The following is a 27302-nucleotide window of genomic DNA, read 5'->3' on the forward strand; positions in this document are numbered from 1 at the left end:
TAATGCGTTTGAAACAAAATTACACAGCTAGAAAAACGCTCCTTGATAGACCTGTTGATCAGAAAAGAAGAAGAAGCCCCAGAACACGTGCTTGGCAAAAAAAGCCGATATGAACGACTGGAGAGAAATTCTTGAGGAGGTTAGGACCCACGCAAGGTTGTTAAGCCAGAATAATGATGAGATAAAAATATGACAAGGATAACAGTATATCTTGATAAAAAAACACTCTTTATTTAGGACAGTCATATTTACGACCACACCAAGGGGTCTGATTAACCCCCCAGTCCACGAAAGTTCAAATGCTCTATTTTACGAGACGGAACGGTCAACTCCAGTACTTTCAGCTTCCTAGCAAAACCGTCGTTCCGCCCCCTTGCCGGTTACACCAGTGCCCACACCTATCCTCTACAGGATCGCTAGTTGGCGACATCACTACTTGGATTGCATTTACCGGAGCACTATAATCTTAAACACTACGTTATCTTCTGGCCTAGGCGCAGACCTACCGCACGCGTTCCGCGTTGACAGGACACATCTACGCAACGGTGAGATTCGAAGCCCGGGGAACCCAATAAAACCTGGACTCCTTGCCAATCAAGAAATCCGTATCAAAACAAATGGATAAAGAAGATTCCCTCTCCGCTTGGTAAAGGCCGGGGTTCCCCAGACGTTGACGATCCCTTAAATGGCGAACAATTGCACGCTGGTGGGTTGCACGCACCAAGCACGTTTCACAGGTTGTCGCCAAGGAGTCTACTCCTCTACCAATCATCGCAGAGTGGTCCCACATGGGTTTGTCTCGGATACTAGGATTAGATTAGATTATGTGAGGTCGTTAAGGTCATGCGGCCTCACCGCACTTCGACCTATAGAGATCTTTTTTGCATACCTTAATCTAGTTAAACTCTAGAATGCCAATACTTCTGATGAAGTTGATTAGCTTCCTAGGTGACTTGTTTCCTATGTTAGAGGACGCTAGACTGACCTCTCCTAGAAATTTTAGTCGTTTGCAGAACAGTGCTACGCAGTTGCATAGTATATGTTCTGCCATTTCTTTTTCATTGTGACAGAAACGACAGTTCTCACTATCTGATTTGCCCATCTTCTTGAGATGATATCTCAGAGGGCAGTGACCAGAAAGAAGGCTAGTGACCATTTTGATTTTTTTTACTCATTTCGAGAAGGCGGTTTATTGCAGTAGGCGACACTTTTATAAGCCTTTTTGCTTGCCTTTGTCCTGGCGTGTTCGGCCAATATGATCTTAGTTGATTGAGTTCCCAGGTATGGAGTTCTTTTCTGATAGTCCACCGAAGGGTTCCGGACCCTGGAATGGGCTATTAGCTCCTTCTTTTGCGAGGCTGTCAGTTTCCTCATTTCCTTTCCGCAATTCCCTTGTGACCTGGCACCCACATCACAGTTACATTGTTGCGTTCCGCCAGCTTCTTGAGAGATTGTTTACAGTCCCAAACCAACTTTGACTCCCATGTAAATGACTTTAGAGCCTTTAAGGCGGCTTGGCGCCTATGGCGTCTGATAAAATAAAGACTTTTGCCCTACGGGTGTCTCGGTTGAGACATTCTTGGGCACTTATGTTTATAGCATGTATTTCTGCCTGGAAGATAGTTGGGGCGTTTCCAAGAGATTTAGATCCTGAAATTGGACCCAGTAACTCCCACTCCTGCCCTTTCATCTATCTTAGATCCATCCGTATACCATACGAGTGAACTTTCTTCCACTTTTGGTTCAATTTCTTCACCCATTTGGTGGTTTTTTATGACCACTTCAAAGGGTGTTTCAAAGTCGAATTTGACTGGCATAGCATCTGTCGGCATGTCCTTAGAATCCAATGGAATTTCTTCTAAGATTTTCAGGTGGCCAACTAGATCTCCAGGTTTCATTATTTGTGTCTGTCGCAGTTTTAAGGCGGTAGTTACTGCATCTCTCCTTATGCGGATACTAGGAACGCAACCCGTTGACCAGTGCGACTTATAGACTTGTCTCGCTTCTAGAAGCCCCCATACCGACCACTGACACCTCAAACGACGGCCACGTTACTGTTCCTACTTATGGGACGTAAAAACTAGATAGCGCCATGTAGTTGTTGCATCGATTGCGATACCTCAAGGGTCGGCTCACCATCTCTTGTTCCATGCCATTTACGATCGGTAGGGATCAGTACCCTAAGAGTATTCGGTGCGTCCTTTCGCTCTGAAGAGCTACTTGGATACGGTTGCTGCTAGACAGCTGAAATCCCATTGGTCGCCTCTTACGACTGGTAGGGACCAGCACGCTAGCGGTATTCTTTTCGTCCGTTTGCTCGTGGGAAGCCACGAGGATTAAGCTGTACGTTAAACAGCCATTTTAACAAAAAATTTTACTTCCTCCCTGCCTAATCAGTTGGCTGGTTCTATTAGTTGGACAAAGTTGTTTTTCCTTTTGAACATTATGTTCCATTCATGTTAAATCTTATAACATCGACCTAGTGTCCTTAAAATATTAAAATTATCCACGATTTTTATGTAAGATAGGGGTTTTTACATCTGTTTACGTAGCTAGTTTTAACTAGTTTTAATGTACAAAAGTATTTTCCACATATTTTGTAATTCAAGTCAAAATTTTACCTGTTTTTTGTCATTTTAAAGTGGAAATATACTTTCAGCTTTTTTCACTGCTGATGGTTCGACTGGAGCGAAAACGTTTTGAAGATTTGTAATCCTTTTGCATACATTTTTAAATTATTTTTTAACAAAAAATATCATTTTACACAAGAAGTTCTTACTACTATGTAAGTTTTTTTTTAAACTATGGCATACATTAAACCACTGAGATTTTCCCCTTTTACTTATTAATTATCTTCTCCTATATACAGACAATTTGGTATTAATTCTTGAGACTGACGATTAAATGCAAAAAGCAATACATTTTATATTTATTGTATCCGTGAGACCAACGAAGTGATAACGTCTGTATTTAAGTCATTAATAATCATTCTTACTGATATAAAACTATGTTAAATTCAGTTTCAAGCCTCACTGTGCAAATTCCTTATATTTTGGGTACGACACTAACGTTAATTATATACAGAATTTTAGAGATGCAAAAACTAACTACAAAAGGCACATGTTGTGAGTTTTGGCGAGAATAGCATTTTGGCGCTCCCCCAAATTGTGTAAGTTGGTGGCCTGTACCTTTCTATACTGTACATGTCGACAATAAATTTAATTTCTAGATGGAACTTTAAAATAAATGGGACAGTAATGTCGGAAAATAGTGATGATAGGTTTTTATGAAGTATAAAGAAGTATATATATGTAGCTCGAAATGCGTAATAAGCACGTTATAACTTCATATATATAAAAACTGTTTTTTGCAGCACAGATTTAACGTAACCTATAAAATACTATTTACTAAACGTTACGTATACGGCGTATACGGTGTTTTTTTACCGTGGAATTAAATTGTGAACGCTAAACTACATTCGTTTTACATATTCCCATCCGTCAACAAACGCACGTGAAAGCCAAACAGAGTCATACTGAGGTATATATAAAATATGCTAAAATAAAATATTCATTAACTGAGAGATACATAACAAAGTAAACATTTTGAATAAAAAAGCAACACGCTACAATTTGAATTTAAACAGACTGGCAAGTTTGGATCCGTAACGTGAGAATTCGTCTGGCTTAAGGCAATAAATTATATTTAATAGCTTCTTGACAAATGAGAGGGCGAATATCAATACGTGCTCATGTTTACAGAGGGGAATTTGCTAAATGAATAAATTTTAAATCGATACAAAATAAGAAGATTTCTTTCAGATGTGGACGTATAGAAAGTTTTTGAAAATCTCATGGGTGGATCACGTTAAAAACGTTGAAATGTTAAGAATAATGAAGAACTACATTGAAGTTAAAAGAACAATAGAAGAATGAACACTGCAATATCTCAGACGTATATTTCTTGGACAAAAGTGCAACAATTTTGTACTTAGTCAAAATATTTTGACTGAAAAATATAATGGAACGGTGGAGTTGCAAAACAAAAAACTCTTTAGTATAGTTACTTCGAAAGTTAAAGTGATCATGATTAATACCAATGCTCGTAACGGAGATAACACTGGAAGAAGAGGATACCTTAGTATCCTAGCAAAAAGTAAAGAATACTATCATAAGAATATTCCTTTTAACTCTTGAAAGATATTCTGAGCCATCAGACAAATGAAGGATAGAAAGGCACCGGGATTTGATGAAATTCCTGCAGAATTGTTGAAGCTATTAGATGTAGAACAAATAACAATAATAACTGAAATATTTAATGAAATATACAAGGCAGAAAAAATTCGAGTAGAGAGGCTCAAATCGGAGTTCATACCATTGCCCAAAAAACCAAGAGCAAAGTTTGTGAATACCATAGTACCATAAGCCTAATAAGCCATCTGATAAAGCTGTTTTTAAAAGTCATCCACAAAAGAATCTACTGGAAATGCGAGGAACAAATTGCGCCCAATCAGTTTGGATTTGTGAACGTCGTTGGTACGAGGGAAGCTTCATTTAGCGTGCAGGTATTGTTTTAGAAATGTAGAGATGTGAACTGTGATGTTTTGCATGCCTGATTAACCACAAGAAGGCTTTCGATAGAGTCAGGCATAAACAAATGATGAAAGTGTTGAAGAGGACAGGGATTGACGGAAGATACCTAAAAATAATAGCTAATCGGTATTGGAATCAATCAGCGGTGCTCCGAATAGATGGTGAATATACAGATCAGGTCAATGTCTTAAGAGGAGTGAGACAGGGTGCATAATTTCACCACTGATATTCAATCTGTACTCGTAGCACATTTCTGAAGAAACTCTAAAAGGTATTGATTAAGGCATCTCAATAAATGGATTCAAGCCCAATAACCTGCGGTATGTAGATGATACATTAGTGTTTTCCAATACCATAGAAGGGCTGCAAAACTTATTGAACAAAATAACGGAAACAAGTAGATAGACTGGATATAAACACCAGCAAAACCAAGCTAGAGATCATTATCAAGGAAAACATAACTTGAGCAAATCTGTACGTGAACCAAATGATAATTGAACGTGTCTCATAGTACAACTACTTGGGAACTATAATCAATGAGTCGTCGGACAATACCCAAGAGATTAAATGTCTCATCGGAAAGACAAAAAGTGCATCCTTGACTATGAGCTCTGTGTTCAAGAGCCATGACCTCACCATAGAAACAAAAATAAGGCTCCTTAAATGTCACGTGTACTCAGTCCTTCTGTACGGAGTAGAAACACGGACATTGAAGGCGAAAACTCTATCAAAACTTCAGGCTTTTGAGCTATGGTATACAGAAGGATCCTGAAGATACCCTGGACAGACAAAGTGACAAATCACATACTAAAGGGCCGTAAGCTGCAGTACTTGGGACACATAATGATAAATCAAGGCAGATATAAGCTACTCCAATGCATTTTGCAAGGTAAAATTGAAGGAAAAAGGGCCCCAGGACGAAGAAGAATATCCTGGCTTACTAATCTGAGAGCATGGTATAGAAAGACCTTAACACAGCTATTCAGTATAGCAACCAACAAAGTGATCATAGCCAGAATGATCGCCAACGTTCGGAACGGACAGGCACCTTAAGAAGAAGAGCCAATGGGTAAGTATTTTATTATAAGAGACTTGAAAAGAAAAACTAACCTTTAAGAACACTAAATAAAGCTACCACTGACAATTAAAAGTTAACTAGTAGTGCGGCTAGACGAATAAAAGTAATTATAAGAATAAAATGACAATACTCAAAATTATTTTATAATTTCTTAGTTCTTGTGTAAATATTATCAGAAAAAATACTTATGGGCAACCCGAGGATAGTGAAAGACGGACGTTGTTGATAAAACTTATTAAGAAGCTGTCTAAAATCATGTTCAATGCAACTATGAAGTAACAATTGTTGCTGTCAATGACATTCGTTTTTGATAATTTGTGAGAACGTTATAATTTCATTAATTAAGGGCTTTAGATAATATTCTTTCTTAGTATACATAATGTGTTAAGTGTAGGCAAAGTAAGTTTCTATTAGAAAGCTCTAAGCACAAGTTGTAATTCTCTTCACACATACAAGTTGCATAGTGAAACAATTTAAACTTTTATAGCCGCTTTATAAGTAAACTCTGTCTCAACAAAAGTTTACCCCGTCTATTTAGAGAAGGCCGAATCTCTCGAAAGCAGATCAATCACGTAAAAGAAATTGCTACCATTAGTTTTTCAAATATTTTCTGTTGATACTATCTTGAATAAATGCCATCATTTGTTTACTTTGAACAATGATAATCGGATTTAAACCGTAACGGAGAACCATTAATCACATGAATCGATCTAATTTAATTATAATTCGAATAGCATTCGTAACTTTTAAGTGATTACAGCTATGCTGGCACCGGGAACTATGTACAGGAATCGATCGGAAGTGTATGCTAATCAACCAAATAGATTTCTGCAGTAAACTACTGGATAAATTTCTGTAATTGTGTTGGTACGCCTCTGGTAGTAAACTAATTTTTACCTTCAAAAGATGTTTTTACCTACCAAAAACTTGTACTGAGGAAATCCTGTGTAGTAAACATTGAAAAACGTGGTTTTACCTAACTAATAGAAATTTCTATAGAAACCATCTCCGTTTCGCAGATGATATTGTCCTTATCACAGATAATTCAGGAGAAGCCACAGATACGTTAAATAAATTGGACTTTGCATGTTCGAAGGTGGGCCTCAGAATGAACTTGACCAAAACTAAGTTTAAGAACTAAGTGGTAGAACTAGTAGAGAAATATACGTATTTGGGTCATGAAATAAAAATCAGCAGGAATAACCAAACATGCGAAATCCAAAGACGAATTACTTTAGCGTGGGCAGCCTTTGGAAAACTGCGAGACACTCTTAGGGCCAACATACCAATTACCCTCAAAAGGAAAATATTTGACCATTGCGTATTACCGATCATGACCTATGGGGCGGAAACTACGACTCTAACCAAGACTACAGCTTCGAAAATGAGAGTGGCACAAAGACGAATGGAACGGTCTATGCTGGGAGTGACTTTGCGGGATCGAATAAGAAACGAAGATCTGCGAAGAAGGACGAGTATTGCTGATGCTGTGAAACGCATAGCAGAACTAAAATAGAACTGGACAGGCCATGTAGCAAGAATGCATGACTCATGATAGACATGCAAAATTACAAATTGGAGGCTAAGAGCAGACAAACGTAGTAGAGGAAGACCACCTACACGTTGGGCTGACGATATGAGGCGTTTCACCAAAAATTGGCAACAAAAAGCACAAAATTGTAAATAATGGAGGAGTTTAAGGGAGGTCTATGTCCAGCAGTACACGTGATAAATAAAAGATGAATGATGATGATGATGAATAGAAATTTAGAAGTTGTCATAGAAGTTGTTATGTTGTTATAAAATTAAAGAAAACATCATTAGTTCATGTTTAGAGGTTTAAATATAAGAACTCTACAAAAAAAGTTTGACCAGATCATGTAACAGAGATAAAGGAGTCAAGCAAGAGATTTCAGACTAGAGAGATGTTTGGGCGATTTTGAATCAGGAGTCGATTCATTTTTTTTGTGTTACGTCGTAAGACCGGTGAAAGGTTGGATAATACTCTTTGGCAATAATGCAGTTTAGAACAGAGTATCAACCATAAGATTTGTGCAGTACACCGGAACTAATGAAATTTTGGAAATGATTATATAGGATGTCCCACCAGCTTTGTTGTCGTTTGCCTGCTTGATCCAACCTCATCTACGTCAGATCTTCATTGCTGAGTATAGAAATGGTTTCCTTTTTGTTCCAGTTGAGAGATTTGTCCTTGCAGCTCCAATCCCAGAGATAGTAGCAAGTTTTTCAAGTTAAGTGGCAAAGTTTGTGAACTAAGGTAACAATTAACATATTAATTTTTCCAAATTGAAAAGACATTATTTTTGATTATTGATAATTACTTTCATTAAAATAAAAGAATTTGTAATATTTAAAGTTTTATATTGTGTTAGAGGCGTGGCCAACCAAATGTCATAATTTATTCTGTCTTACAATGTTATGTTGACATATGACATTTTGGCTTAAATCTGCTATTGTTGTAAAACAATTTTAATTTGATTATTATATAGAATAGATATTTCATATATAATGTTAAATTTTAAGATATTTTCATAAACAAGGATATCCTTAATTTTTAATAATCTAATTTGGCCATATTAATTAATAACCTAGGAACCATTTTGAAAATTTTTGTAGCAATCTCCTTTGTAAACAGAAAAGCACGTAAGTTTTTGTTAATTTTGTTATTATGTTATTTAGTATGCTTCTTGTGCAATCTGTATTTTTGATAACTGTTTGTTTGAGACAAAAATAAACGTTTGATTTATTTCTCTGATTATTTTTTGTCTTTATTTTAGAAAAATCTCCTAACCTTTTTTGTATTTACTTTTATTAGGAAGGAAGAGCCTTTTTCTTATTTCCTCCAGCAAGATTAGGATCCTTCAAAGCGGAGCCCTTACCCTAAATTGCTAGAAGTCCGTTCTTGTCTTTATTTGCCCTTTTGTCCAGGGGATTTACGTAAGTAACCCCTTTGTTTCTTTTTTTTTGTAGCTGCCCCAATCCAAACCCCTTGTCATTCACTTACCCACGACCCCAGCTCTCCAGTTAACCCCTGAGTGCCGTTCGCACAAGTAACGATTGTTTTGCTTGCCCTATCTTCGCCCCCAGTAATTTCTGTCCCCCATTTTCAACCCCTGTTACCCTGAGGTAGGCAAAATATTTCGTTACAAATTACATAATGGTTCTATTCTTTTATTCCCACGTTAGTGGGTGGTCCTTCGAATTGTAATTTATTACATTGCTTATTACGCTCTAATTGGTAGTAAGATCGCAAGATTATTGTTCATCTTCCTACAACTACTGTATCATGAATTCTAATTACTTAGGGTTTTGTCTAGAGGAATCTTTATAAAAAGTGAAATGATGTCGAAACTCAGATATTCGTAAGCTTCGACAATTTCACATTTTAAGTCACATTGCGGTTTACATTATGATTAATTCACAATAGAAATAGTAAAAAACCCTAAATATTCTGGAAACTAAACTTAATCTCCAGCAAGCACTTTCTCTTGCTATTTTATATGAGGCTCTGAAAGTTTTTTTTAAATATGCCTTTGATTTTCTACCTGTTAATTTATTATCTATTATATCCATACCAGTGACCTCTATATCTATGCAATGGCTGTTTAAGTCGATTTTAATACCATATATTACTTCCTTAATGGAACCTCATACATAAATGAACAAATACTGTTACGCCTGTAATTGAAAATTTAAATCTACGTGATAACTTCGTGGTGAATTTGATGAACTTCTTAGCTGGTGCATGGATTTCCAACTACAAACGGAATATCAGCAAAGTGTTGCAATCGAACAACCAATGCTTTGATTAAATAGGAATTTAGCTGAGAAAAGCAATTCGCTATTTTAAGTTGTTTGTAATAAAGCTAGCAAATCGAATTTAAATAACATCTAAATAAATAAGGCAAACGAACTCCTTTTATGGAAATAAAGTTCTCGATAACAGTGTTTTTATATTCATATTCTGTGGGTTCAGAGATGAAGTAAAGCACGACGGGGTTTAACTAACACGAAAACTCACTTAATTACAAATATCATAATTACTTTCAGAAGAATTCACACTAATGCGTAGAATGCCAATACTAATCCCAGAGCCCGCCCCACCTGGCTTATATAATAAGAACGAACTGTTCTCGAAAACAGCTGGCTGAGACAACGGTTGAATCTTCAGAAAAATTCAAACAAAATTCTCGAAGATCATCTTTTTATCGGAGTTTGGCGACAGAGCGGCTTCTGGAATTTTTCTTACGCAGAGGGTCGTAATCAGAGGTATGTCTATCATAATAATGTCATCAATCATTAAACACAAACAAAGAAAAACCAGCAAAGATCAAATACAAGTGAGTCCCGTCAAAATATCGATAACCACAAAAAACTGCAGACACAGACACATTGATGTTGAAAAAATGAGCATTAAAAAATGAGTTTTTGCTTTTCTTTTTGCTGTGATTTTTTGGGTACAATAGGTGAAAAACCCGGAGATTCTGCCTACCATCAGAGATCATCAAAACCCACCATATAGAGTGGCTAAAAATAAAAAAACTTGTTTTCAGCATTCACTGTTCACGCATACAGAGAATTTTCTGGATTTCAGGCATTCACCGCCATTCTAACGGTGAAAGTGAAGGAATGGTAAAGGGAAAAGAAATAAAAATTAAATTTAAACGACACTTCAAACGTTTTAGAAAGATTTTTAGTTATTTTCTTATTTTTAGTCACTCACCCCTCTTTTCTAACGCCTGAAGTGAGCGGATGATAATTGAGAAACCTCTACAAAACAAAGTTATGGTCCACAAAATCATTTTTACTACATAAAAAAATATTTTACAAAGTTTTTAAGAGATTAAATAGTTATTGTAATGATGCTATGGATGACAAAATAATTCACAAAATAGTTCACATAAAACGTAAGTTTTCTTGATTTTAGCCACTCACTTAATAATATTATGACTGAGATAATCGTTTTAACTACCCAAAAATTTCCTTTACAAATTTTGGCAGCAAATTTTTGTGTTTTTTTCGTATTTCAATACCGTATGTATATATATCATGATTTCTCTTTGGAGAAAAATGAAAAGCAGAAAGTTATCGACTATCGAAGTTATCTAAAAATTAAAAAAAAAATACACCCCTTATTTCAACCCCTACAATAAGCGAAGGAATGGAAGACTGAATTCATAAGGAAAGAAGCGATAAAAGCTGGCAAAATGTTTAAAGCAGAAAAAGCGCTTGGACCTGATAGAATAACCAAAAACATAAGTAAGGAGTACAGGATATTATCAACACCCTGCTAAGAAGGCAATACTACCCAGGAGATCTTATACTTATTCCGCAACCAGATAGGGAATTGCCTGGAGCGTACAGATTTATATGCCTGTTACATATTTTAGAGAAAGTCTTTGAGATTCTTGTGAACCCAAGGCTGAAGAGAATAATGGAGAAAGGTCGTATATTAGATCAGTGTGAGTTCAGAAAAGGAACATCTGCAGAGATACATCAACAATACGAAAAGTAACTCTATGAAGACCATGGCGGAAGTACCTCAGGCGTCATCTTGGGGCCATTCTGTACAGCGATATTTTGGAGACCGACCTAAGCATTGGTGTACAGGCAATAGCATATGTGGATGACCTTGTAGTGCTAGTGGAGAACAACCAAAATTGGTCAATCATGCATAGAGGGAACCGAGTTCTTAACAAAGTGAAGACGTGGATGGGAGGAAGTAATCCTTAACGGGACACGAGCTTGTACGGTCTTTAGAAGATTTATCATCTCTCTTCTATATAAGGGTACTTAAACTATTACTTCTAAGTCTTACTAAGTCTACTTATTAAATATATCATTTTGTTTGTAGTAACTCCATCTTTAAATGAACATTTCAAATACTGTTTTTGTCCTACTAAAAGTTCTCTTCAAGAGCTTGTCTCCACTGATCCAGTACATGTTCTTGATCCCTTTTAGTATTTCTAAGTAACACTTCATCATCAGTATACATTAAGCACCAGGGAATGTGACACTGTAGTTTCGCTGTTACCTGATCCAGTAATAATAAGAATGAATAATGAAAAAGCATCGAGCCTTGGTGCAATCCTACTTTCACATGAAATTTTTCAGAATTTCTCACACATGTCTTAACAGACACTGCCTCATACACGTCTCTCACAATCTTTACCTATTCACAGGGGACTACTTTCTTATCGAGTGCCCACCATAGAATTTCTCGAAAAACTTTATCATATGCTTTCTTAAGATCAATGAATATGAGCATTTGTTTCTTAATTACTGCATTAATAATTGCATTTATTTAAATGAATTACAAAAACGCAAACATGTTTAAATGTAAAAATATAAATTCAGGTTCCATTAATTCTTCGCTTTGTACAATTTTTGTTTGAAACTTTGGATTCAAATTGCAAATGGTTTATATGAAAATTTAAATCGGATTTAAGCAGAAAGTTATATTAAACAAACTAAATTAAAATTGTAGCCTATTAACCATATTTTTATTACAGTGCTGAACAAATATTAATATAACTAAATGCGAGCTCAATATCACTTTGAATGTATATAATTATTTTTTATGTAGGAATAGAACATTTATTTAAACATATTTTATTTGCCAACAGGAGAAATATTCGAGATAAATTTTCTGTTTAAATAAAATATTAAAATGTCAAATTTACCTTACTAAACTTAAATTTTAATTGTCAGAGATTTATTTTCTAGTCTTAAACCGGTATACCGACAAGAGGACGCGGAAAAAAGGACGCATAAAAAAGGACGCGGAAAAAAGGACGCGCGAAAAAAGGACGCGCGAAAAAAAGGACGCGTGGAAAAAAGGACGCATATTATTAATGAAATACTATAAATAGTTTATTTTAATTGACAATAGCAATTACCCCCGTTTATCCCCTATATATTATTACAGAAAATGATTCTACCTAACCTAAAATCGGTTACGGTAAAAGTAAAAAGTGAAAAATATTTATATGAAAAAAACTTGCCTTCACACTTTATCCAGGCTTAGGATTAACAGCAGAAGCTGGCGTGTTTACAAGTTTCTTTTTATTTTTTTTTTAATTTTTTGCTTTTTTTGGAATTTTTTTGTCATTTTATTTTTTTTTGTTTTATTTTTGATATTAATTTTTTTTGTATTTTTTTTATGTTTGCAACTGAAAATTGTGAGCAATGCCTCTCAAATATTCTAAAGTTGGCCTGTCAGCATAATCGGCAACAATAGCCCTTATCCTGTTTGCTGTATCTTGATATTTTCTTTTGCGTGGAGGTACATTACCCGAAATGTACTGCTCTATTTTCAAAACATTTAAATCATATTCTTTTTTTAGAGAATTAATAAATTTCCAAATATTCGGATGTGCACTATTGAGAAGAGAAGAAAAGCTGTTGTGCCATCCTTCGACAGCATTATTAGTTCGAGGTATATCTTGGTCTGCCAAATCGTAACAATTCCATACATTTGCTGTAAAACGGGGTTGTCTTCGATTTCTTCTTCTAGCTAATCTCCCTATCCAAGTGTCTTCAAAGTAATTAATCAGCGGCACTAGTAGTTCTTCATTTTGTGTATAAAAATCGCTATTGAACAACTCCTCGTACACTCTGACTACATGGTTGTCTGGAACAAACGCAAGAGCTGTCAATTGTCTTAGGTGAAGGGCGAAGTCAGGATTCTCAATATATCTACGTTGCAATCCGGCACTTTGAATATGGCGCCACATACACTGCGAGAAATGAAAAAAACATCCGCGGATTCTCACATTTGGGAACTCAGTTTGTGCAGCATTCATTGCCGCTCTTTCAAAGTCCGTCATAATTGTTAGAGGGCGCAAGGCCGGATTCAACACCTTTAGTTGCTGAAAAACACGTGTATATGTCTCTTGTGTTTTGTTCGTTAGAAGTGCAAATACAGTCGGGATTACATTACTGTATCGCACTCCATGAATTGCGTATATTTGAGAAAACAATGGTGGTGCTGAGTTAAATGTTCCATCGGCATACCAATGATCGCATTGTTCCATAAATCTTAAATTTCTTTGTGTTGAAAATAACAAAATACGTTCTTCTTCTGGCCCGCTATCAAATAATAGAAATAGCTCACCGCATAGCATAGCAGCAATAGCAGCTAAGGAAAGTCCTTGAGAAATTTCACTTACTACACCTTGGGTTAAGTGTTCCAGTTGTTGTGCAACTTCTTTCATCCGGTTACAAGCTTCTTTTGCTTCAATCTTTGCCGTGTCTGCAACGTGATTATGTTCTGTGGATTTTGTAATTTCATCCACAATGGTATGCACTCTTCCTGTACATTTGCACTTATTATAAGTAGCACACTTCCAAATTGTCTTTTCACCAATCACTCGCTCTTTTTTATGGAGAAATCCATTATAAAGTAATAAGTTGTTGCCTTTTTGGCTTTTCACAAACGCTAACACCATCTTAACAGACTGATATCAATTTGTAAAATGTTTTCTTGTTAAGAACAGAATAAATTACCTACCGCGACAAGTTTCCCCTATATAAATAATTTAGTTAATGATGTTTTGTTATATCGGACCTTTTGTAATATTCATTTCTTAAAAACAATTATCAAACAATTAGAAAGTTTTATTTTCTTACTAATCGTTTCTATTTACATTCTTAACATTACCTGCGGAATTTACCAACCTTCCGGTTCGCGTTAAACCCTCATTAGACCCCTTACTGGGCTGGTACTTGGGTTTTTCTAAACCCATACATAATTCTGATAATATGGAATCTAACCTGTTTCAATACCAGAAATCTTGAATCAACATTATATTAGTATTTATTATTTTACTTAAGATATTTTAGTCCTAAGCCTCGATAAAATGTGAGGGCAAGTTTTTTTCATATAATTATTTTTCACTTTTTCTCTTACCGTAACCGATTTTAGGTTAGGTAGAATCATTTTCTGTAATAACATATGGGGATAAAAAGGGGGTAATGGCTAATGTCAATTAAAATAAACTATTTATAGTAATTCATTAATATGATGCGTCCTTTTTTCCACGCGTCCTTTTTTCGCGCGTCCTTTTTTCGCGCGTCCTTTTTTCCGCGTCCTTTGGTCTCGCGTCCTGTTTTCCGCGTCCTTTTGTCGTAGATTCTCTTAAACCTTAGGTCCTAAAAATTTGGTGTACAGCTTCTCCCAATTCACAATTTTGCCGCTAATATGTTATAGACAAATTAGACTCACCGTTTTGCGAAATTTAATAGTTACTATATCGTGAAGATTAAGTATCCACAGTTTATCCGTATCAGCATAATCAAAACGTAAACCTCGAATCCAAACAAACAATGAAATTGTGGGAGGGGCGGGGTAGTCGCCGATACTAAAATATCAAATGTGGTGGTAATCTGTGAGGAAAAAATGAATAATCAAGTCGCTATAAGAGGGACTACGTAAATAAATCCAGATAAGGAGATAAATTATAGTGAAGGTTGTTCAAGTAAATATACCCTACATTATTTCTAAAAAATAGATAGCTTATACTTATATACATATTTTACTAAATATCAATAAAAATACAGTAATCTTCATATTATATTTGCTTAATTAGAAAATAAATGAATGATCTGCAATCATTCTGAGACAACCTGTATATTTAAATCAAAAGTTTGTATTAAGGAAATTTTTACACCCTTGTTAATGATGATCTTCTCTTCTATATAAATTATAAACAACAATACGGCTTAGACAGACCCCATAAATGTTTATCCCGCACTATAATTTTTCACAGATCATAACTTTTATCCTAAAACGCAATAACTTAAAAACTTTTCCATTCAGTTTGCACTCACCCTCTTTCTAGTCTCATAATCCAGAGCTCCGGCTACATAAATAGCCCCGGTCATGTTTTTAACTGCAAATGCACCTCCTATGTTACCGCTTGTGATCTCGTATCGAATACGAGAGGCTGAAAAAGAAGAGAAAACGTGATTTAGCTTTAGAGTTTTCAACAAACAGTGATATATTTTATAAAGAGCTACATACACCAGGGAAAATATTTTGTTCAGTTCAAACTTAATCGTAATAAACAAGATAGTTATTATTAAAAACATTTATAAGTCAAATATCTTTTTGAGAATGTTATAAAATGGCATATATACAAAATTCTGGAAACTTTACAAATATTATCGTTTTTCCAGCAACACTCGTTTCATGATCGTGATTTATATAGTTTATCATTACAATTTCGTTTGTATTTCATTGTTTTATATTTCTGCTTAATATTTTATGTATTTCTCACTCTAATTAACATAATTGAGTTTCTTCAGATCAAAGACGGACATGTGTCAAAAAAATAAATATTTAGTTAGTAGTGGTTTCTTATAGAATTGTTCCTGTTATTTATTCTGTGCTCCTGCTATGACTACCTGACACTGATGGAAGAAAGTTTGGCTCCGCTGACGACCTAGCAACAGCAGTACAACACAAACAGTTTGAAATTACTCAAAACGTGCTGACAAACGACCTCAACAAACTATATGAATATTTCACAAAATGGGGTCTGATACCCAACTTAAATAAAACTGAGGTAAGCTGTTTTCACCTCAATAACAAACAGGCAAACCAAAAATTAGAGGTCAAAATGAGAAATGTAGCACTACCCTACCAACCCTACCCAAAATATCTGGGGGTTACCTTGGACAGGACTCTCTCGTTTAAAAAACATATACAAATAACTGCACAAAAAATAAGAAGTAGAAATAACCTTATCCAGAATCTTTGTGGTACCAACTGGGGCGCATCTGCGGACACACTACGAACATATGTGCTAAGCTTGGTTTATTCTGTGGCAGAGTACTGTGCACCGGTCTGGCTAAATAGTCGTCATGTGAAAATAGTTGATACGCAGCTTAATATAGCAATGAGAATGATTAGCGGCTGCATCAAGACTACTCCACTATATTGGCTTCCGATCCTTAGCCATATTCCTCCGCCTATTCTAAGAAGACAAAAGTCCTTGATGACGGAGTATTCGAAAGTAAATAGCAACTTGTAACTACCAATCCATGAAGACATCCCGAGTTCAACAGCAAACCGACTCCCATCCAGAAAACACCCATAAGAACAGCCCAACAGCTAACAGCAGATGATTTCAATGTTACCTCCAGATGGCGCACGCTGTGGACTGAGGAAGCCCCACCTGAAGTATCCAACCTTATTGACCCAGTCCACAAACCTGATGGCTTCGACCAGCCACGAAACATATGGAAGAGCCTAAACCGAATTAGAACGGGACATGCAGTATGCGCACACAACCTACATAAATGGGGAAAATAGCCTACCTCCAGCTGCGACTGTGGATCCAGTCAAACCTCCAGATCAAACCATCCAACACATAGTGGAGACATGTGAATAGACTATTCATTGCAATAACTAAAGTTTAATTAATTCCCCCTTTTGTATGTTCAAACAGGTACTTAGCCAAAGGTCTTCCTCTGTACCCCACCTGTCATCACTGAGTTGGATACCAGTGCCAGATTTTAAAATGCATGATATCATGGAGTTCCACAAAGCCTTTTACTCTATTCCAGAAAAAAGCAAGCAAGATACGTTCATTTTAAAATACTGTCGGGCTGGCCCACCCAACCCCAAAAGAAAGAATTTTGAGCCTATAAAGAGGAAAACCACAATCTTTCAATATTCAGTTGTAAACCACGCTGGCAACAATCTCAACGTTTGCAGGGATGCTTTTCTTAAAGTGTTGCAGCCTATTACTAACCATAGAATTATAGGAGTGTTCCGAAAATTCAAGAACGGTGTATCTCATGTCCCAGTGGAAACCAGAGGCGGAAACCACAAGGAAGTTAAGTTTGCAAAAAGAGAAGAAGTAAAAAAGTTCTGTAGTTTTCAAACTATTGAATTGCATTATTCACGACATCACTCATCACCTGTCTACCCACCATCAGATCTGATTATCGCCAAAATGTGGAAAATGTTCAATTATGGTAAAGAAGAATCAGGGAGTTTTCAGGAAAATATTTTGCTCAGATTTCACATTGGATTCTCTTATCCTAGCATGGATGAATGTAGTACTTGCCTAGAATTACAAAACCTTATCCAAGTGGAAAAAACGGAGAAAGAAAAAGTGTGTCTAAAAATAAAAATGGAGAAACAAGAAACAGGCCCAAGCCTTCTTCCAACACCAGCGAGAAAAACCACAAGGATGTTTTATTTTGAGTTTTGATTGTCAGCAGAACCTTGCTTTGCCAAAAGTAACTGATCAAAGTGCGTACTATTCACTACAGTTTTACTGTTATAACCTTTCAGTAGCTAAAGGATTGTCAAATAAATCTCTGAATTCCAGTACTGTCTCAATTTATACCTGGATGGAAGACGAAGCTAAAAAATCATCCAACGAGGTTGTTTCCATTGTATTCAATGAGTTGAGATCTGATCACTCAAAATACGAATATCAATATTTTAACTATGTGCTGCAAGTTTCTGGAAAGCTGTGCTCCAAAAAGAATACAAAAAATTGAAACAGTCAGGGCACTCATTCCTTCCCACCGACAGAGTATTTGGGATGATAGAGAAAACATTAAAAAAAATCAACACAATTGTGACAAAAGAAGAATATCATGAAATTTTTAAGAAATATGGTACGATTAAGTTAATTGGAAGGGATTGGGTACCGTTGGACTGGAAACAAGCAGCGAAAAGTAAAACTTTTCGCTTCTTGAAAAAAGCGGCTCAACTTCATTTCAAAATTTCCCCTGCCGACGAATAGTTCTTCGTCGAAAATAAATTGGAAAACATCGTTGTGAAAGAAGAGATGGCTTACAACCTTGACACTGGTGCAGAGAGAAAAATTTGTAAAACCAACTGCACTATTGGACAGATCAACCCAAAAGAAATTCGTATTGGTGTGACTCTAAAAGCAGAAAAGGTTAGTGACGTGTAGCAAAATTGCTTGAAAAACATTTTGGAGTTAATTGGAGGGAGAATGGTAAAGATAGTGCAAACACTCCTGACCATGGAGCTGCACAAAGGTGGAGTAAAAATTCAGGTAAAGGCAGAAAGGTTCTATTGTAAACCAAGTATTAGAAAGAAGATGTTCCTGAACAAAAAAACAGACGCAAAAACGCATTGGTTGGGCTCTGGCACACAGAGGCTGGACAGAAGAACAGTGGAGTAAGGTAATTTGGAGTGATAAAACCAGAATCTCGATCTTTAGGAGTGACATAGTAAAGTTTGTTTGCCGCCTACCGGCGAAAGACCTTTTGCCCCAGTGTACTACGGTCGCTATAAAGCATCCTGTGAATGTCATGGTATGAGCTTGTATGGTCATTAATAAAGTTGGACGTTTAGCAGTAATAGAGGACAATATTAGTGCAAAAAAATATCAGAAAAAGATACTGCAAGCCAAAGTGCTGCCGACTATCAGAGATTTGTTTGAAGGGGATGGCCAACAATGCATCTTCAAGCAGGATGGGATGGAAAAACCATGACGTTACTGTCCTTCCTTGGCCTGGAAGTAGTCCCGATCTAAATCCAATAGAAAATTTATGGTCAAGACGGAAAGTATTAATATCACACCGTAGCCCAAGTAACAAGAGAGAACTAATAGAAGCCATTATTCAAAACTGAACCAGATAAGGAACCTTTCAACTCCTATCTTAATAAAATAGGAGTTGAAAGAGAAATTAAAAAACCATAAGCAAAAACAGGAAAGAATGGAGAAATATTGTAGAAGACATTAAGTCACACAACCAATTGTAAGACTAAAATGCTAATTCTGACTGATTCCCCGCGAAAAATGAATCGGAAGATGCCTAAGAGGGCGGTAATCACTCCGCTAGGAGTGTAGATTGACGACTATTCCATGATCTCACAATCAGTGTTGCTGACGTGACCGGCATTTCGACAATGCTCTTGTATTTTAGTTATGTAGTCACCTACCTGTAACGTAAAATACTATTTTAATTTTTTTTATGTTATTTTATGAGGTACCATAATAAAATGTATCACCGTACTCATATGATATTAGTGGTACATTTGCCACAGGTTGAGAACCGCTGCCTTAGAACCTTTATTGAAGCCTAATGTATGTTGGTTTTGATATCTTTCCACTGTTTTGTATGTCGTATTTCTCATATTTATTTAAATTAGAGTATAGTTTTTCTAAGAGTTTTGGTTGAAGTTAACGTCTTATTAACGATAACGTTAACTGTCTTGTTTCCTAGGATGAAACCAATTTGGTTCCTAACTACATGTTGTTCAGTATCTTGCCAGGATTTTCATGTATTTAGATCATAGTAAATGTTTCTTCTGAAAGAACTGTACCAATATATCTACTCGTTTATTCCTTTGTCTCAATCGAAAATGTCCTACAGTATAATCTACCGCCCCAATTCCTGCTTTAGTATTAAAGCCACCGAGAGTTATTTTAATTTATTTTGGCTTTATACTATTCGTAATATTTCCCAATTCTTCGTAAAAGTTTCCTGCCTCTGTCTTTAATTATCAATTATGTCAATAATTTATCATTTATTATTTGTGACTTTCGACTGACTCAGCATCAAAACCTACCAACAAACAATCTAAAGTTAAGCCCAAAGAAACCCGACTTCATAAGACGTTTGAAATCCGGTTAAAGCAAATGAAAATCGAGGTAGACTCTGTCAAGGTTAAAATCTCGTAGACGTTTGGTTTGGAGTTGCCAGTTGCTTTTCTATAATACACCAATTTTGTGCCCGAACTGATTGGACGATCAAAGGCATCAAAGCTAATCCCTTAAGCTTACTATGGATTTGTCAAATGTATGTGTACGTATGCGACAGCGGCGTTTCCTTTGAAATTATCGATTTTGATTGATATGCTCTTGTGTTGCAACTACATTAGTGCAAAAAATTGAGAAGTCACTTAGAACATTTTTAAAGCCGGAAAATATGATAAAATATTTTTTATAAGGTGATGGATGCTATGTCTATTAAAATTATTGAAATATACCGGGTATTGCGTTATTGGACTGAACCTAGGAAATTCCATACTATATTTTTAATAGAGTTGTAACGTTTTAAAATGGCAGATGTTATATTTTGCCTAATCTTCGTTTATATTATCAAACTTCAAAACAAAAACGGGTGTGGCAGTCCAGTGGGACTGTCGGTAGAAGTTATACTTCTATACACGCGTTCGCCGTTAAAAATTTATACAGGAGTCAATCTGCACAATCATTACATATGTAATGCTATAGGTAAGAGAGAGCAGAAAGAGAAAAAGGATTAGTTATATAGGTATATGGTGCATCGTTTGCTGTATATAAACATTTGACCTGTAATAGGAGTATAGTAAATGAAGGATTGTATCAATATTTTAATGAAAATATATATTTTTATTTTTATATATGTATAAAAGGAGTTAAATGCAAAAAAAAAAAAATTACACATACTCTGCAGTAAAATTAATTGTTTATTTTGTTAATAATATAACAATACCCTAAATACACTGCAACATAATTCAATATAATAATACAATATAAATTAAAATGTAATATTCGTAAGTATTTAAAACTGCCAATATATATAACTTACTTTACGAAGATAAAAATAAAAAACCAACAACTCGCATTATGTCGTAAATTTTCATTTTATTTTAAAATTTAGCATTTTTGAGTATATTACATATATTTAATAACATTAACGTGAGGTTTTTAAACATTTCAAAAATAAAAAAGCAAATTCATATTGGGATTCGAACTCACAACCACCAGCGTATGAACCAAACACGTAAAGGATTTGCCAATTAGACATGATCCTAATGGATTTCAAAATTGATAGTTCTCGGTAATACAGTGATTATTTTGAAATACAAAAACCTAAAATAATTATAAACGTTTAATTTTAAATAATACAAAACATATAACATAAATAATAATATTAATACATATTATATTATATAAAATATTATATATATATATATATATATTTATATATATACAATATTATATATAATATATATAATATATATATATATAATATATATAATATTAAATATATAATACAAAAGGAACAAATTCTCGAGAGAAGAAGAGAGAGAAAATATATCTTCTGTCTCTCACTTACTCATTATCTTACATATGTAATGGTTTCACAGATTCACTCTCATGCAAATTTCCAACGCCGACCGTGCGTATAGAAGTATAACTTCAAAAATCCAGTATATGATTTTAATTTATTTCTCACGAAATCATCTTTCTTGACCGTGACAATAATATCCTTGTTATGGTATTACCTCTCAAAGCAATTTTTTTATGAGCGTATCGTCGTGGTACCTGCAATATGTCGTATGTCATTTTCATATAATTTTTCAGAAAGGACAACAAACTTTCCCATCTTCACAATTCCTCACCAATTCGTTCGAAATTTTATTTACAATTTTATTTTATTTATTTATTTTATTTACCAAATCATGACCTGCTTAAATGCATCAAATCATTTTTTAAGTAATTTAACTGATTACGTCATTTAGGATGACATACGACCTTTTACACTCTAATGTTGGCTGTTTTTTTTTTTGACATAAGGCCAAATTTTGCAAGAAGAAACAAAAAAAATCATTAGGATAAGGCATAATACAATAAAATAATTTGGTGAATTAATAATTTTATTTAAAAATAAAGTATTGAACAAAAAATATAAAATAAACCATACCATAAATTGGCTACTTTTTCGTGTTTACAAAAACTTTGACGGAAGGAAAATCCACAATTAAATTTTCTTAAATTCTGTTTTTATGTAACCCAAATAAAGTAAAAAGTATTTAAGTAATTTTGTATGTGTTTGGAAGGTTGGTGTAAAAGTCGCGGTGGTCCTGAGAGATTAACTGCTTTAATTATTGAAGGTGTTCATACTTCGATTTTTCAATAGGGCAAGGGCCTCTGTACAATTTTGGACGTTCAGTGTCTAACTCCTTTTTTTCCGTTGTGGAAGCTCAGTCCAGTTATCATTCATGGTAAGTTTATAATTAATTATCCCTTCTGGTATGTATTGATAACAGATCACGACAATGATAAATGGATCTCCTTTTTCGATTATAATCTAATACAACTATAGGTAGATGTATTATATTGAAAGAAATAGTCATAATTTAGATAGTGTATTTTATAAGAATTGTTGATTCGTGTATTTTTAATAATGCTTATGTAGTCAGCAGGGATGAAAACGGACGATTTCTGAGTTTCGATTCGAACCTCTAAATATTTTTGTTCTATGATAATAATGTATTTTATACTAATATTACTACAAATAATAATTTTTTTAGTGTGCTCTTTATACCAATTTCATTTACTATAAAATTAGTTGCAATCGTGGAAAAACATCACTTTCTAGTCCTCCTTCCACCTCATGCCATACAACAAGTTACATATCTGTTACATAGCTTAATTATAATATACTTGAATAATGAACTTTCAACTTAGTTTTGTAATAATTGGCGGCTGCAATCAGGCGAGGGGAAAGCAGAACCGCCTGTAAATCTTCTTCTCATGGAGCCGTCTCCTTTCAAAGGTTGGCGATCCAAATGGCAACTGTAGTTTTGGAAACTGCAGAATCCGCGAAAGATTTCTGCGGATGAGCGGTCGAACCATCTCCTCAGGTTTTTCAGCGACAAGTTCTGGCGTCTTCCTACTGATCTTTAAATGTAAATCTACTGCAGGTATAACATTTGGTATCTGTGTTTGATAAAGCAGTGTCTTTATCAGTCTCGTTTGATGATTTTGCATCTTTCATCTTTTTAATATGTTTCTGAAAAGATTCTTTATCAAGTGTTCCGTTTTTGTATAAAGTACACTCATTGCACTGATCTTTTTTGGCGCGTAAATAGATAAATTGCTAGTTACTACTAATAGATTACTTAGTACTACTAAAAATTTATAAACAGTACTACATGATGTTACATTCACTACTTGCTCTGACGTATGACTTATTGTATCAGCCAAATAAAAACGTGGTAATAATCGACCCATTGCAAGAGAAGCAAAAACCGATTTCTCATTGGCTCATCGACATATGACTTATTGGGGTTGTGTATTTGACTGAGTTGGACATTTATGTTGAATAAACCAGAAAGTTTTTTTTTACATAGGACCTATTGCAAGTACCACGACGGTATGATACACAAGATGCTCTGTGCATTAATATACCTTAGATATCTTAGACAAGGAAAGAGAGAGGACATGTAACGCTCATTTAATAAACCTTCGCAAAGTGAAACCAGTTTCGATGTGACCGCCATGTTTGGTGCCTTTACGTTGCCCATTACTACCTCTCGCAAGGTTATCAGGTCTACTGATTTTTCAGTAGATCTACTTATTTCAACTTTCAATTTTCAATTTACTGATTTACTGAAACACTATATCGATCTACTAAAAAAATATGTAATTATAAAATCATGTTCAAACAGTGATCATTATATCAGTGTTCAATTATAAATTTTGTAAAAAATCTTTTTACTGATATACATCCATTCTTCTCAATCTACTAAAGAAATAAAATATGAACTGGCAACCTTTCTGGTGCCACACTTTCCTTGTTTAAGTTAGATATTTACTAGTGTTTCTTCTTTTTCATACGTTATGTCTATGACCTGTGTTTCTATCACAAACAAAATGAAAATAAATTTAAACCGAGAACAAGAGATATTATAATATTAATAATGAAAGATTACTAGATCAAACTGGCAAAGAAAAAGCTCCGATGCCCTCAATAGGCGAGATAAAATAAATAAATGTAACATCAAAATAGAACATAAATTTATGAAAAGATAAATATTTCTTGTGTACGCTTTATGAGATAAAATAATTCCATAACGTCAGTAAACTTTAACGTGTTTACGTATAAATCAAAAACCTTCATATGAAAACCTTTTCATCTGTGTCAAATTAATGGCAAATGGAAAAACTCGCCAGGGCCGCTATTTTTTTATTAAAAAATACGGTAAATATGTAACCAATGCTGTACGATCCGTGTTTGGTGGCTTGCGATGAATGATTCGCTTGAATAGTGTAATAAAATTGATGTATAAGTAAAATTTTCCTGCATTACAACGCATACGCAATTACTTTCCAATAGAGTGATTTCTCTTTAAAAACATACATTATTTCATTCGTACTCTTTCTTACATACACTCTTTTAGAGCCTGCTTTTTTCCGTTAATATTGTTCTTAAAGCATTTTCTTAATATTGTCGGTTTTTCATGGAAAGAAAGTTTGTAGGTAAAAGAAATAAATAATAGACTTACTATCAATTTATTATACCTTGGATGACCGGTTTCGCTACTACAATTTTGCTATGCATCGTCAGGTTTCGGAAAAGGTAACTTAAATGCTAAAATATTAAACAAAAGGTAAAAATTCGAAGATTTCTACTTGTTCGAAACCAAATTCAGATTCTTACGTACATCTGTGTCTTCTACAATATACAAAGCAAGCAAACGATATATGGACCGACATGGGGAATCTAAAATTGCATTTTACATTATATAGATTCATCTAAGTAAGCACTTTATATAAACTGGCTTCTAATACTCAAAGTATGAGTAAATAAAGATATAGAAAAGTCAGTTTAGATTTTATTTTAAGTATAGTCCACATTTTTAACGGTGCACAATTTTTAAGATTTTATAAATGTTATTTAAATGCCGATACAAGAAATGTAGTTATACCTACGTGCAAGCATATTTAAAGTTCCGATATAGTTAGATGTTGTCTAAAAACCATCGGCTTTACTACAATTTGATAAATGTAGGAATGTTCTTCTTAGGAAAGACCGTACGGGTCTCAACTCGCGTAAAGAAGAGACTTTAAACTAAGTAGGAGGACTCTTTTCAAGACAGACTGGGCGGGGGAGTCCTCAACCCCGACACGGCGCGTCCCAATAGCTGATAGGGAAGTTCCTGGAGATATGCAGGGCAGGTACGAAGAAGTCTTAGCCAAACAAGTACCCGCGGATTAACTGAGGACACAGCACAGGTCAGCAGCTGTGTTATTAGTGGCTCGTGGCTAAGGAATACAATTCCTGACAGGTGCGGTAACACAAAGTCGCAGGTGGCAATCAAGTTCATTTAACCGCCTGTGTTATACTCCTTAATATACCCCTTAAAACCGCGATGTCAGATTTTAAAATAAATACGGGTAAGTAAAATGTGTCCAAAATCTAACACATCAGCCTGTCAATAAGCAATGGTTTTTTTGGTCTGACTTTCACATAAAGTTGGCTGCAATGTCGGCAAATCACTTCCGGTTTTAAGGATCATTATATCTGATTGTCAATTTTTTAAAGACAGATATTTTAGCTAAAAAGTGCGTTAAAAAGGTCTATTTATAGATCAAAATACTTGTTTGTATATATTGTAATACCTACGTTACATTTTACGAATGATAAACAAATTCCACCAATGAAAACTGTTGTTTAGAATGACTATATTATGCCATATTAGAAGTTAAGCTTATGTTTCATGTTTCCCGTTGCATAAATAACTAAACACGAAAATTTCACCGGAAATGACATCTATGCTCAGAATAAATCAACGTGGCATCATAACAACAGGGATTCAAGTTATACTATATCAACATTACTTAACGAATATGTATAAAATGAGGATTATATGCATAGGAAGCTTCGTCAGAATGTCACAAGCTAAAATTCTTGTTGAGAAGTGTGCGATGAATTTAAAATATTGGATAGTACATTTTATTATAAGACTTGTATCAACATAGACATATTTTTAAAGTCAGCAACTAATGGAATATAAATTATAAAAGCAGAAAGGGCTATATAGCTTCTTAGAAAAGATATAAAATACAAAAGGAAAATGAAATTCCTGAAGTTGGCTGTATACCACGAATCACAAAAATTACTTTATAAAAGGTATATATACTCTGAAAATACCCTTTCTGCTACATCACAAAACGTTTTCGGACTAATAAGTTCATCATTAGTGCAGATGCAAGTAGTAAAGCCACTAAATATGTGGTTTTATCCTTGTCTCTCGTGTAAGTTCTTTTCTTTCTAGCAATGGGGCTAACGCATAGTATAACTTGTTTGATTTCTTTGCTCTATTTGTTATTTCCCAGTCTATTTTTCTGTCGTTAGTACACTTTTCAGCTATTCGTAAGTTGTAACTATTTCCAAATCTGAGTTTTTATATTTTATCTTTATTTCATTATCTTCCGTATCTTCTTTGCCGCTGATTATCATTATCTTACTTTTTTCGTCGTTAATTTTCCATTTGTAATTCTTTTATTTGTTCCACCCACATTAAGGAACTAATAGAACCTAACTAATATGTAATAGTTCTATGAGTTTGTCATGTTTGATAGTATCGAATGCTTTCTCATAGTCGATAAAACAGGCGTAAACATCTTTCTGTTGATCCAGACATTTTTGAATCAAGACTTGTATTGGAAAGAGCGGCTCGAGTTAAAAAACCGCATCTAAAACCGAACTGTGTTTTACTTATGCTGTGTTCTAATTTTGCTCGTATTCTGGAATGGATAATACGCAAGAATACTTTAAGGGTATGACTCATTAAACTTATAAGGTGATATTCACAACAAGTCTTAGAATTCGAT

The 27302-nt window shown here is 34.7% G+C and overlaps 1 protein-coding gene across 4 annotated transcripts in view; it reads right to left on the reverse strand.

The window, feature by feature from the left end:
• LOC140432833 (neural-cadherin-like) overlaps nt 1–27302 on the reverse strand; it is a 1025931-nt gene that overhangs the window by 120410 nt on the left and 878219 nt on the right. For all 4 annotated transcript variants that reach the window (XM_072520963.1, XM_072520961.1, XM_072520962.1 and 1 more), the window contains exon 4: nt 15523–15638. In XM_072520963.1, coding sequence (XP_072377064.1) covers nt 15523–15638 — 116 coding nt within the window. The remainder of the gene's footprint in view (nt 1–15522; nt 15639–27302) is intronic.

This window comes from Diabrotica undecimpunctata, chromosome 1 (assembly GCF_040954645.1).
Source record: "Diabrotica undecimpunctata isolate CICGRU chromosome 1, icDiaUnde3, whole genome shotgun sequence".
In the NCBI taxonomy this organism is placed as follows: Eukaryota; Metazoa; Arthropoda; class Insecta; order Coleoptera; family Chrysomelidae; genus Diabrotica; species Diabrotica undecimpunctata.